This window comes from Clytia hemisphaerica, unplaced genomic scaffold, assembly GCF_902728285.1.
Source record: "Clytia hemisphaerica strain Z4C2 unplaced genomic scaffold, Clytia hemisphaerica genome assembly, whole genome shotgun sequence".
NCBI lineage: Eukaryota > Metazoa > Cnidaria > Hydrozoa > Leptothecata > Clytiidae > Clytia > Clytia hemisphaerica.
Genome location: NW_027103974.1, coordinates 2,222,977 through 2,236,044, shown reverse-complemented (window position 1 = coordinate 2,236,044; position 13,068 = coordinate 2,222,977). Strand labels below are relative to the sequence as shown.

General features: G+C 34.8%; 1 protein-coding gene across 1 annotated transcript in view; it reads left to right on the top strand.

The window, feature by feature from the left end:
* Positions 1-13,068, top strand: part of LOC136810708 (voltage-dependent calcium channel type A subunit alpha-1-like) — a 120,433-nt gene that overhangs the window by 30,780 nt on the left and 76,585 nt on the right. The window contains exon 2 of the mRNA XM_067067301.1: positions 1,761-1,886. Coding sequence (XP_066923402.1) covers positions 1,761-1,886 — 126 coding nt within the window. The remainder of the gene's footprint in view (positions 1-1,760; positions 1,887-13,068) is intronic.

Genomic DNA, 13,068 nt, shown 5'->3' with positions numbered 1-13,068 from the left:
CGAAAATCAAGGCTGGGGCAAACCGATCCAACATTTCATCCGACATGACTTGGAAAAAAATGAAAATTCTAAAAATAAAGAAAAAAGTACCAACAAACCAATCCAACACGAAAAATTACACAGTTCAATAAGAGAGCTTCTTTGATCTCGCCGTAAATGTTGGATGAAATGTTTGATGGCGATCAAACTTCATCCAACACCGTCCAACACGATCGTTTTCTTCTTTTTTTGAATTTTCATTTTTTTCCAAAAATTTGAATTGACGCAAACCGGTCCAACATTTCATCCAACATCAGAAAAAGGCATGTTGGATGAAATGTTGGATCGGTTTGCCCTGGCCTTAATTGCAACAGATCTGTGATCTGTCGTCAGAGTGTGATATTCTTGCACTACCGTGAGTAGCACAGCTCGAACGACCTATGAGGACGAGGTTTTAACAAATACATAATAGAAATATGGCAAATAGGGATGAAAATATTTTTGTTGTTTAGCGGTTCTGATCATTTGCATCTTGTACTTTTAAACTTTACAATGCTTTAAATGAATGCAAGTCTCCTCTTATATTGAGTTTCTACTCGATTGTGTTCAATTGATCAGTTGTTCACCGTAAACCAGACCGTCAGTTCAACTAAGGTTTCAAGGTCTTCCCTTTTCCCTTATTTATTTTCATACAGTTATAGTGTTAGCTACCTTCCGAGAAATCTCTTAGGAATTCCTCAAGGGAATTCTATTGTAATACACACGAAACAATCCCACAATGCATCGCTTTTTTTTTTAGAAAAATCAAAAACTCCGATAAGGTATATTGCATAATTTGAGTCAATCTTACTACAAATACTGCTACTTTACTCGCCACAGTGTCACTGTAACTTTCCATAGCATACTTTCTTATGGGGTTGATACCCCACCCTCGAAAACAGCCCCCACCCTTTGCCACCAACCCCGCACTAAATCTAGAAACTCTCTGAACCCTGCCCTTTCAGAGCAACCCCGCCATTGACCACCAAAATATCCATACATATATTTTTGTTCAAAAAAACAAAAAGATTTCCACGTGTTTCCAGACTCTTAGAACTTGTTCTCAGATAGGCCAGAGTAAGTCCAGTTTTTATATATTTATACTAAAATAACAAAAATGTTTGAATTGTTCATTATCTTGCAGCATTATTATTGTAGGAGAAAATCTTAGAGAAAATGGAGCAAAAAAGTCTATATACAAAAATAATTTCTAGAATATTTTCTAAGCGTTAATTCACAAAGTCTATGCAGACAAAGTTTAGCCAGACAAACAAAACAAAACACAATATAAAAGTTGAAAGAAATTCAATTAAATACACTGACATGTTACTAAAAAGAGTGTACTAACAGTTGACTCTCTCTAATTCGACCCTCAAGGGACTAAAAGATTTCTTCGAATTAGAGAAAGATTCGAATTACAGAGAGTTACACTATTGCGCTGAGGGGACCAATATTTTAGTCTGAACTACAGAAAGATTCGAATAATGGAGGTTTGAATTAGGGAGTTAGCTGTACTTTAAGGGCAAGTCAAAGAGTCGCGAAATTTAGCGAATTTAAGTTTCGCGAATTATGGTTTTAGCCGAAATTTCACTGATAGAACTTTCGCGAATTTATATAAAATTTACCTTTTTTGGTAATCAAAAACTCATAAAACGAAAGTTTCTGCCCTTAAAGTAATCGATTCCCACTTTTTCTTAAGTCACGGTAACCTCAGAATGGAATCTGCTGTTTTATTTCTTCAGAACTCCATTAGTCATGGCTCGACCGATCATGTGGTTACGGACGCGTCCGGATTATCGGAAGAACCAACATTTTCATTTCTCACCTCCGAGAGACGATAGAGCGAACAGAAGAAAATTGCTTTCCATGTAAGTTTTCATTCATTACATTTTCCATACTGAATACACCTTCTCGACCGTAGCCGCTAGTTGCCGCGCGGGAATTTTTTTGTCCGTATTACCACCCTAAACTCGATCCAATCCTTTTTTTTTACACCTTCTTCTATTGTCTATAGGTGCGAAAAAAAGACTTATACCGTTTTAGGGTAGTAAATAACAAAAAAATGCCCGCGCGGCAATTGGCGGCTATGGTCGAAAAGTTGAATTTTAGCGAATAGTCATTTCATAAATTACAATATGAACGACTTTGCTTCATTTGAAGTAATATTATGGTAACCTGAGATCAGATCGTCATTGTTTTCTGAACACCACGCTTTTAGGCTCTAAAGGGATATATGAAAACAAACGATCTGATGAATAAACTATGTCGAATTTCTAAGGACCGTGGACGTTGAAAAGGCCTGGGAATGACAGCAAAATTGCTAGACTGGAGTCGTTTTATAATGCTTGTAATACAGTAGTATAGGCGTTATATGACAATGCGATTATTGTTGCGGGATTTAGTTTGTATAAACTAAAATTGTTCCATCCATTACTTTTTGCTTTATTTCTACTATAACTATAAGCTAGACAACAAATTTACGTGACTGTGTTTGAAAATAGGGCGCCGTATTATCGACATCGTGGCACGTAACGAGAATAGTTCCATTTATAATGAGACGGAAAAATCGTCTGAGACGAGTAGTTTGTAAAATGTGATCTGTGGAGGAGATCCTATTTATTGAAACATGAATGGAATAAGTACACTTCTCCATAATGCTCATTTTCTAAATTGCTCGTCTCAGACAAATTAATCGTCTCAGTATAAATAGAACTATTCTTGTTAAAAATTGACTTATTTCCTCAGATGGTTAATTTTCAAGCGCCTTCAGAGATTTAAGGTGCGTGTGAGAAAATTATTGGCCGTGTTTAGACCTAGGTTTAAAGTAATTATGTCCGCGTGCCTCTTTTATATTCCTTTTGTATTTAACTGCACGCTCCTCATTAGTTAAACCAAAGTTTAAAAAGGAATTACCCTCTGGTTTAAAAAATAAGTTTTTACGATTTCGTGACAGTTCTCTGAATAGACGTAATCAGAATTCGCAAGTGAAAAGCATGCTCCTTTTGTAAATTATGAAAGGAGAACGTAAAATTTATGACTTAGAGACGCTCGGAGCGTCTCTAGCAATTTAGGTAGTTAATGGGCTTTTAATGAGAATATCATGGATCGATGGACCCATAGGCTGCGTTTAGACCAGCCTGGCATTTGTAATTGCTTGCAGTATTCTTTTGAATTCTATTGTTCCGCGCAATTGTTTGGTTTGTCAAATGCCTAATGATGCCAGCGTGTTGGCATTTCGTTGGCATTTGAAATGCCATTTTGAGCAAAGGAATCCCCTTTTCTGGCATTTCAAATCAAACAAAGGAACCAAAACAAAGAGAAAAAATGACATTTTTGATTTTTGAAAGTATTTGCACGTTTTTTATTCAGTTCTTTCTATAGATTGTAAAATTTGCAAAATTTGCCATAGCCTAGCTCTACGGCAAAAAGTTTCAGTCTTAATGACTGCAGTTTTTGAGAAATTCCATGCTTTTCATTGTTTGATCTGTCAAAGTTGAGCTTGAGGGAATCACCTTTTCAGTAATGACTCTAAAAAGACGATTCCTTAAATGCCATGACAGAAAATACAATAGAAAAGCTATTAAAATCGAATCCCTCATGAGCAAATGCCAAATTACAAATGCCATTCGGTCTAAACGCAGCCATACTCCGCATCAAAAACGAAGGGGATTCCTTTTTCTTCTCTATGTAATCTATCTAAAAGATGAAATAGCAATGAAGTCGTTGCATTTCTTAATTCCCATATCAACTTATTACTACTTAAGCCTTAAACTTAAACTTTCAGGTCTGAACACGACCATTGCCAATCTATTATCAGGTTATGTTATGGTGACTTAATTTCACAAAGGAATTCCTCGTTGAGATTGATTGGAAGTCTCAAGGGAATTCTGGTAATTAACGAAGACGAGATGAGGCAAGGGTTGTTCTTGATGGAGTTTATAAAGAGTTCTCTAAGAGTAATGGGACGAGACGGAGTTACAAGCTCTTATTTGATTTGGTTGGTCGTTAACCAGTAATAAAACAATTTTGCTACTTTTTCTTGCGTCATTTTTATCATTTCAAATGACCAATTATTAAAGTCTTATAAAAACTCCATCTCATCTGAACCATGGAGGTATAAAGAAAAACAGGAGTTTAATTTTTCGATAATTGGTCGTTAAAGTCTTTTGATTTCTTTTATAAAATGCATCAAAAGAAAATCTAAGCTTGCCCGATGAAATAAGACTCTTTAGTAGAACTCAAGTTTGCTCTGAAAATTTTAACTATCAGTATTGAAGATATTAGCCTTCTAATATACGAGAATTAAATAAAACTTAGCTCTACAAAACAAGTTTATGTTCCACTTCGTTATCCCTTAAATTTTGTTTCGAAAATATATTTTCTTAAACTAGAAAATGGAAAGTTATTTATAAGCACAAGCGATTTCAGAATCAATTTTTAAAAATCGCTGGAGACTTTTGGAGGAGAATATCAAGCAATAGAGTTCACATTGAAGAAAGCATCAATTGAAAAATCTTGTCATTTGATGAAGGATTGCCAAGTTTACAGGCCTTTATTTATTCCAAATATTTTCTTACACTGATGTCAGAAACAATGGATTTCGTCTCATATGATTTCTAAAACGGAAATAAGCCAATAAGATTTCACCAATACACTTATTTCCTATTAGCGGAGTCATGTAAAAAAGTCACGAAAAACGTCGAGAAAGTCTCTGATTGGCTGAAACATTGCATAATACAAGCATATTTTTCAAAATGTCCAGAGTATGAGGTAATCTTTGCATGCATCCGCCAATCAAAAGTTTGTTTACTCGACGTTTTTTCGTGACTTTTGCATGAATCTGCTAATAGGAAATAGTTGTATTGACAACAGAGCTCATTAAAAGTGCACGATATATGAGATTATGATAATGCAAACCTCGTAACTTTTTTAATCGTAGGGCGAGCTTGGTTATAATAACATACTTCTCCTGTTTTTCTTTGTACCTCCATGTCTGAACGTAATACTTGGTGTTTTCTGTAGAAGTCTATCCACATAAATGTGTTTCTTCGGTCTTCAGCTTATCGCTTCCTTTTGTTTCTTGTGCATTCCTTTTGTCATTTATTCTCTGTACTATTGTTATGTTCTATTTTTTATTTATTACATCTTCTACAATGTATATTGGGTTTTTGTTACAGATTGTCATGCTTAGTCGCTCGCTAGTTTGTATTTTCTTCAGTGTATATAACTTCTCACTATATAACCCTCAAAGATGAATGATTGTTATTTCTTGGAAAGAAAGTTTATGTACAGACCCTTTTGAGGACGAAGGAGTAACTGAAACGATCAGGAAGAACCTGAAGTTTTCATCAGCAAAAGTATGAGGCGCACTGGCGGATTTAAGACAATAGAGCAAGTATGTCGGAATCATGCGAAGGAGTGCAACGCTCCTTTAAAAACAATGAAGTTACAATTACAAATCTCTTCCTCTGATAAGTTCGACATGGTCCAAAACGCCTATGCTCTGAGGGGTCCAGCCCCTAGCAGATTTCAAGGGTCGGGGAGCTGAGGAAAATAGCCCCCGGGTAGATATTAAAAACGTAGCACACACGTCTTCACAAGGCAAAATATCGAAGAAATTTTACATGAATAAATTTATTGCACCACAGGCAAAAAGTTTTTGTTTTAAGGGCTCTGGTCATAGGTCATAGTGAAAAATCAAATTCAGAATTTAAGATAAATTCTTATGTTTTCGCTTCTTTGACATGTTTAAGAACAAACTACTTTTGAAAAAATGAATTTAAGTAATCACATCATGAGTAATTTAAGGAATAAGTGTGGCATGGACCTTAAAAAACGTCAAAACGACGCTATTCATACACTTTTCACAAAAAAAGCCTAATCTCCTTGGGGAAATCATTTTATTGTTTCAAACTTTTTTTAAACTTTCTTGTTTTAAGTTAATGACAAATGATTACTTTATTTAGATTTTTTCGGAAAAATTTTCTATTTACGTCCCAAGTTATAGCTGTTTTCGTATGGAAATTTAATGGACAAAATTGCCAAAAACGAGGTTTTTTGGAGATTTTACCCCTTATTAAACTCCGGATCTAAACTTTGGTCATTGAGATTCTTAAGATTTTCTTATTCCGTCTTATTTTTAAAGGAAAGATACTTCCACAAAAATTTTCCGAAATTGTATTTTTAGATCCTGAAAAGATACATCACCTGAACCAAAAAAAAATCCAAAATGTTTGATTTTTACCGAGATTAGGGCTTTGAAAGGTGAAATACTCTTCTTCGAAAAACTCTTCGTTTTCTTCTTCATTTAATTTTTTCATCTCAATTTTTGGTATTTTTATATATAAAAAAGTTATACATTAATCTTTTTAAAATGCAGAAATTGCCATGTAAGTTGGTGTAAAATCGAAAAATTGGGTATGTCCCTTAAGAGGGATCAAAACCTTCTCCACAGCATAGATTTTTAAACTAATTTAAATTTAGACACTGTCAACTACAGATTGTTTTAGTGTAGAGATAGTCCAAGAAACCAGGGTTTCTTACAGAAAAATCCGTTTTTTTTGTCAATGATTTACCCCTGGACACGCTATTTCTCCAGTATGTTTTCCTTATAAGTCCTAACTGTGTTTTTCGCATATTTTTTGTATTTTTTAAGCAGCGTGAGATCAGTTTTCATTTTTTCATATTCATTTTCATTTTCACAAGAAACTTTACATCACAAAATACTTTGATGTTCGATTAACAGTGTTTTTACTGTATGTACAGAAGAGATTGCGGCTTTTTCATCAGCAGGGGTTATAACCGCTCAACACTTCCATAATATGCATTTTTATGGTATGTTGACTATTTTCTTAATCACTACCACATGCTTTTTATAAGAATAGGAGGCTCAATAGCCTAAGTATAAGTTAAGAATATACAATCATGGTTGAAATATATTGAGAATTCCGCTTATTTTATAGCCTATACTAGACGTCACCCGCGTTTTTTTACGCAATTAACGTCTATTCCACTTGCGAATGTTTTGAGCCCAGGTTTTCGGGCTCTAAACATTCGATTTCTTGACGTCACTTTTAACTATCGAAGCTCCTGCAGTAGCAAAATAATCGAATTTGCGTCAAAGCGCTTGAAAGGCTTCTATTTTTCGAAAATCGTCAAAGTGGAACTCACTAAGAAACGAGATAAAAAATCCCGGTTTTTAGTGAGGTGCTCGCTACTTATTTTAACGTTTTTCAAGATTTAAAGTTCCGGCGAGAAAGTCAATTTTGGGTTATAATTTAATGGAATATTTCAATTTGGGAGGGATTGGCAGACTTTCAGGCTATATTCTGAGCCTTATTGGACTATTCTTGAACTTTTGGATCCTCAGATCCTATAGCCTGGAGATCCATGCTATGATTTCTTATTTTATATACTGATGGTGAAATATATAGCATGGTTTGGGCTGAGAGTTTGAATTTCCCATATCCTAATAACGGTTGAAAACATAGCCAATCAAATTTTGTTATTCTTTTACTGGTCACACTTTCTTAGAGAAAGCGCAAGTTCAGAAATTTGGTTTTTGTTTTAGTAAATGAGGACAGCGCTAAATTCGAATTTCCCACTGTAAATTATTAGAGGCAGAAATCTGCCTCACAGGTCTTACCCGTCCTGTATACATCAGATTATAAAAAACATCTTGAAAACATTTAAGGGCTCTGACCATAGTCCAAAAATTGATTTTGGTATTTGAACATAAACCTTTATAAATTGCTTTTTAATCGAATCCCTTAAGAGTAATTAAGAATTTAATTGCAAAAATGACGTTATGAACTTTAAAAAGATGTTAATAATATGTTGCATCACCCTCCTTTACAAAAAGTGCTTAGTTTTAATGGGTAATTAACTTTTTTGTTTCAAAATTTCTTTACACTGTCCGCAAAGAATTGAACTATTTTAAATTTTGCGGAAAATTTTTCTAAAAAGATGTGTCAAAAGTTATGACTGTTTTTTTAAGCAAAATCCACATGAAAAATTGATGAAAAACCACTATTTTGAAGATTTCGAGACAAAGAAGCATTTACTCAAATTTTCCGCAAAAATTTTTATTGTTCGGTAAAAAATACACCATCTACTGCGAAAATTTTTTCAAAATGTTTTTTCTTCGCCGAAACTAAGCTCTTCAAAGTTGAAATACTCTTCCTTACTCTAGGGGCTGAGTTAGGTCTCGTATGCACATCGACGTATAGTCATTTTTTCTTTTGATCATGAAAGTATAGTCCTTGAAGAGTCAGAAAACATGTGTGGCGTTATTTGGATCAGGCACAAATTTCCATAATGGCGGATTTTAGATTTTCAACTCTTTTTAGCCCTCTTGCTTGAAAAACTTTTTTAACTTTAAACATAGACATATTATATACCAATCGATCACAAATTTTATGCTGATTAAGAAAAAGTTCAGAATCATGGTCTGAAAATTTCTTTATCTGGAGATATGAAGCACTTTCGATTTCGATTTTTTGAAATGACTACTTTTGGTTCCAGATTTGCGTGGCTGTAACATTTGATTGTCATACTTAATTTACTTGAAATTTTCGGAGGGTCTTGCCTACCGTTCAAATAATAAAATTCAGGGAAAGTTTTTTTTCTACATGAATTTCGAAATCCATAATGGCGGATTCAAAATTTTCTTTCGTCACATGGGCTCTTAGGCTCTACTAGCCTAAGAAAAATATTTTTTGAGCTTAAAACCTTGCATATTATCTACCAATCGATCAGAAATTTTATGCTGATCAAGAAAAAGGTCAGAACCATGGTCTTAAAATTGTTGGTCGTTATCAAGAGATACGAAGTACTTACGTTTTCTAAGTTTTGAAAGTACCTCGCAAAAGTCTTCATTTTCTTCTTCATCAAATCTTTTCAATGCAATTTTTGAATTTTCAGATTCAGGAATAGTTTGTCTAACAGAAAATGTATAACATGCCATAGTTTTGTTGGTTACATCAGTCAGAAAACACATTTTAAACACGGCAATTATGAAAAATTCACTATGGTCAGAGCCCTTAAGCCTAGGCATCTATTTTTAAAAAGTATAAGAATTCATGACAGTCAAAATTTCTTGTTCGTATAAAAAGGAGTATAGCCTTCCATTGTGGTAGGATGAGTAAACAAAACATTATTAATTTTGTACCATAAGTTGGTCTAATGCCTACATCCCTCGTAATTCCGACACCCTTCTTAGAGATACGATTTAAAGGAAGGTTGGAATCTGATTGAAAAAAGATGTTTTCTACTCTGACCGTTTATAATCGATCAGTGATTCCGACCTTTTATTATTCCAAGGTTTAAAGAAGGGTGTCGAAATTAGACGAGGGAAGTCGACATGACCAACTAGACATTGTTGTGTCAAGGAAGTTGATATGACTAAGGGAGTGCTCGGTGGTGAATTCACAATTGATCAATTAACTTAGATGATGATCTGTGCCTTTCAACTTCTGTGCCTTTTCATATACACCTTTTTGACCGTGGCCACCAATTGCCGCGCGGACATTTTTTGTCCGTTTTACCACTCTAAAACCGTCCCAGTTTTTTTCGCACCTATAGACAATAGAAAAAGGTGTAAAAAAAGGATTGGATCGAGTTTAGGTGGTAAATTAAATAATTAAGTGGCACGCGCCTGACCACGCGACTACGGTCGAAAAGGTGTATTAGAACGGTGTTATCTAAACTACACTTAATTAAACGATTCTAAAATCACGAAAATCGAAAATGTATATTATGGTCCAAATCTCCGATTTTCGTGATTTTGGGACCCTTTATTTAAGAGTAATTTATTTGGTAGATATAATTGGTTGGTGATTGTGTAACCGGGGGAGCAATTTTCGAGTTGTGTACATTCCCGATACCATTTTTACCGTCCCCGTTTGTGAATCTCGCGTTATATTATTTATTTAACCTCTGAACAATTACCGTGAAAAGCACAGCTCAAAATCATATATTTACGCTGTGCCGACGAATCGAGATTCTATTCATCGCGCAATCAGCGAAGACAAAAGTAACCATGACGACCATCCAAGATCTTGGATGAGCGTCATAGTCGATATTTTTATTCCTGTCGTTGAAAACACAACTTACAAAAAGTCATCAATGCTTTGTAAAAAGAGTCAGTGATAGAGAATCATAACATAAAGTCTGTCTATTATTTCGATTCAATTAAAGTGACATTTCCATAATTAAAAGTTTAGTAATTACTGTTATACATTTGGGGATCATGTAAAAGATTCCTTTCGAAATAAACTCATTTCAACTACACTTGGAGGTTTCTGGGGAATTCGTAAATAGTAAACTACATACTGATACAGTCTGCTAGACATTAATATGGTAATATTTGCTCTTCATCTTTGATTTTTTCTACAGTGGTTAGATTGACACATGCGCGATAAAATTTCTATTATTTGTCTTCAGAGGTTACTATTTTCTTTGAAAACTTAACCTCTGATACTCAGGGTACTGAACAATAATTCTGAAAAGTATTACAGATGACCCTAGCAAATTTGAACTTCCATTATTCTAATCTTTCTATGATTTGATCTAATTTTTAGCTCCCGTCACAGGGAAAACCTCGTAAAATACTTTCTATAATTCGAACAAATTAGTACTTCGGATCGAGTTCGAATTAGCGAGAGTCGCAACTGCATAGACTGATGAAGTAGTAGCTCCCGTTCCTGGTAAAGGAATACCGAGTTTATGCATTCGAGATAAATCGAGGGGGGCGGTATAAAGCAAAGTTGACATGTCTCCAAAATCACCGTCCACTTTGCTCGACGACGGTAAAAACACCAAAATACCGTCGTCTGTTTGGGTGAGCAAAGGTGATATAGAGCCGTACATCAACTATCGACTTTTGCTTTGCGTCAATTTCACTTACCGTGGCCCTCGATATCCTCCGATACATAAACTCAGTATTAAAACCCCTACGGGGCAATCAAAAAAGTCTTTAATTACTTGTTTTTGGATAAAGTGATATTGGTAATGGCAAACAGAGATAGGAGGAGAAAGAACAAAATCTACTTTTTCACTTTTTCTTTTCTTTGGATGAATAAATAATTTAGAAGTTACAAGAAGTGTAACTGGGAAAGAAGATTTGTTGTAATATTACATCTTATTGTTGTGAATGTAGTGTTTGTTTGGATGGTAAAAGAAGAAAGATTTCTTGTCTTGTGTTACCTTTTCGCTGCAAAACGAAATAAAGCCATCCAATTGGTTAGAAGGGACGTAAAAATTGAATTTAACCAATGAAATAGATTTTTTTCGTTTCGGAGTGAAACAGAACCGTAGCGTGTGAAGGCATTCATGATATGTATCATTGTAAGGTTGTAAAGTCTTCTAACTTGTAACCCAATATCTGATTGATTGTTAGTGACGTATTGCCTGATGTTACGTCACTTACAACCAATCAACTTTTGAATCTATTGTGTGATGTCAAAGACATTGCAACGGTGCATATCATGGATAAGTCACGTGTTATCAACCGTCTGGTGTATGTCTACGTTTGACTTGTTGATATTGCTTACCACTGATTTGTAACTACTTGACTAGATCGGGCTCGTATATTGGTAGCGTGTCCAGAGCTGACTAGGACCGCCATCTTGTTGTCAACTTTGGTCGTCAACAGAACGATTCCAGTGTTTTGAAATTCGAGCGTTCGAAAATCTAAGCTAATATAGAAAATAACATGGCAGTAACTAGTCGACTTCAAAACTGGACACACTTTCACGTGTAATTTTTGAGCAGTTAGCCAATCTAGCTTGTATAGCTTTGATATCTGTGTCGCTTACTGTAAACATCACATTTTAGGCTTTCTTTGAAATGTTAGAATTTTTTTACACTGACTGCTGCAATGATTTTTGCACATTGCATTTACAGTAAATGTAAAATTGTAGATCTTGTACCAGTGGCGATGAATGGATACTGTTGCTCTACGGTGAACATAATGGAGGTTTGCCATCAGACATTGTAATTCGCATGCTATGACACTTGAAGCACGAAGAAGGGTTCTACTTTTCAATCAAAGTCAAACATTTAGTCTTTTGGGCTTTTTTGGATTTAATCATCTCGGTTTAACTTTTTATTTGATAAGCGCTACATCATTCTAATGAATGGGTGGCTGCCCTCCACTAACTGAGTCTACTTTGCCCATAGCCGCGTGATGTCATGTTCATAATGGCCATTGCAACTCCTTGTTCAAGTCGAGGCTCTAACTGAAAGCTGAGAAGATAAAATATTTCTTGCCTCCCTCTTTCCCTGCAGTTATGGTTGTAGGTGATCCTCACTTTTATGCTAATACTGTATTTATGGGGACAAATTTTATAAAAACTATACATACCGACTCACACTTATTGCTCAGCTGTCGGACTACCAGATGCGATTATTTCTTAATGTATAGTATTTTAATTGACTTTTTATTCATTCACATGAGTGTCGTTTTTGCTCTGATCGTGGAGGTTGGACAGTGGCGATCTATATACTTTATATTTCACTGAAATATCGTCGATTTTGACGTCAGCTTTGTCGAAACTTACGGGATACAGGATTTTTTTTCTTTTATCGAGTTTGAGTTATCAATGCAAGATTCATGCTTTTTTATAAGAATAATGAGGCTCAAAATCGTCAAACATAAGAACAATTGAAGAACAATATTGAGAATAGAGTTGCTATTTAAAGCAATACAAGGGTCACAGTAGTAAAAACCGGGCATAAGATAAAGCCTGAAGTTCTTTAAGTTTGCCTTAAGAAGATGAACAGGATGGGAGAAATTTGAGATCATTTTTACAATAGAACGAAACGGAATAGACCTTATCGGAGTTTTTGATTTTTCTTAAAAAGTGATGCATTGTGGGATTGTTTCGAGTGTATTACAATAGAAATCTTTTAGGAATCAGTGTCAATTTCAAAGACAATCCTCGACAAAAATTTACTAGTTCATATATAAAAAAAGAAAGTGTAGACTGGGCTTTACCATTTACCCCTACTATCTTTCTCAGAGAAGATCTACAGTACAATTTTTTTTGT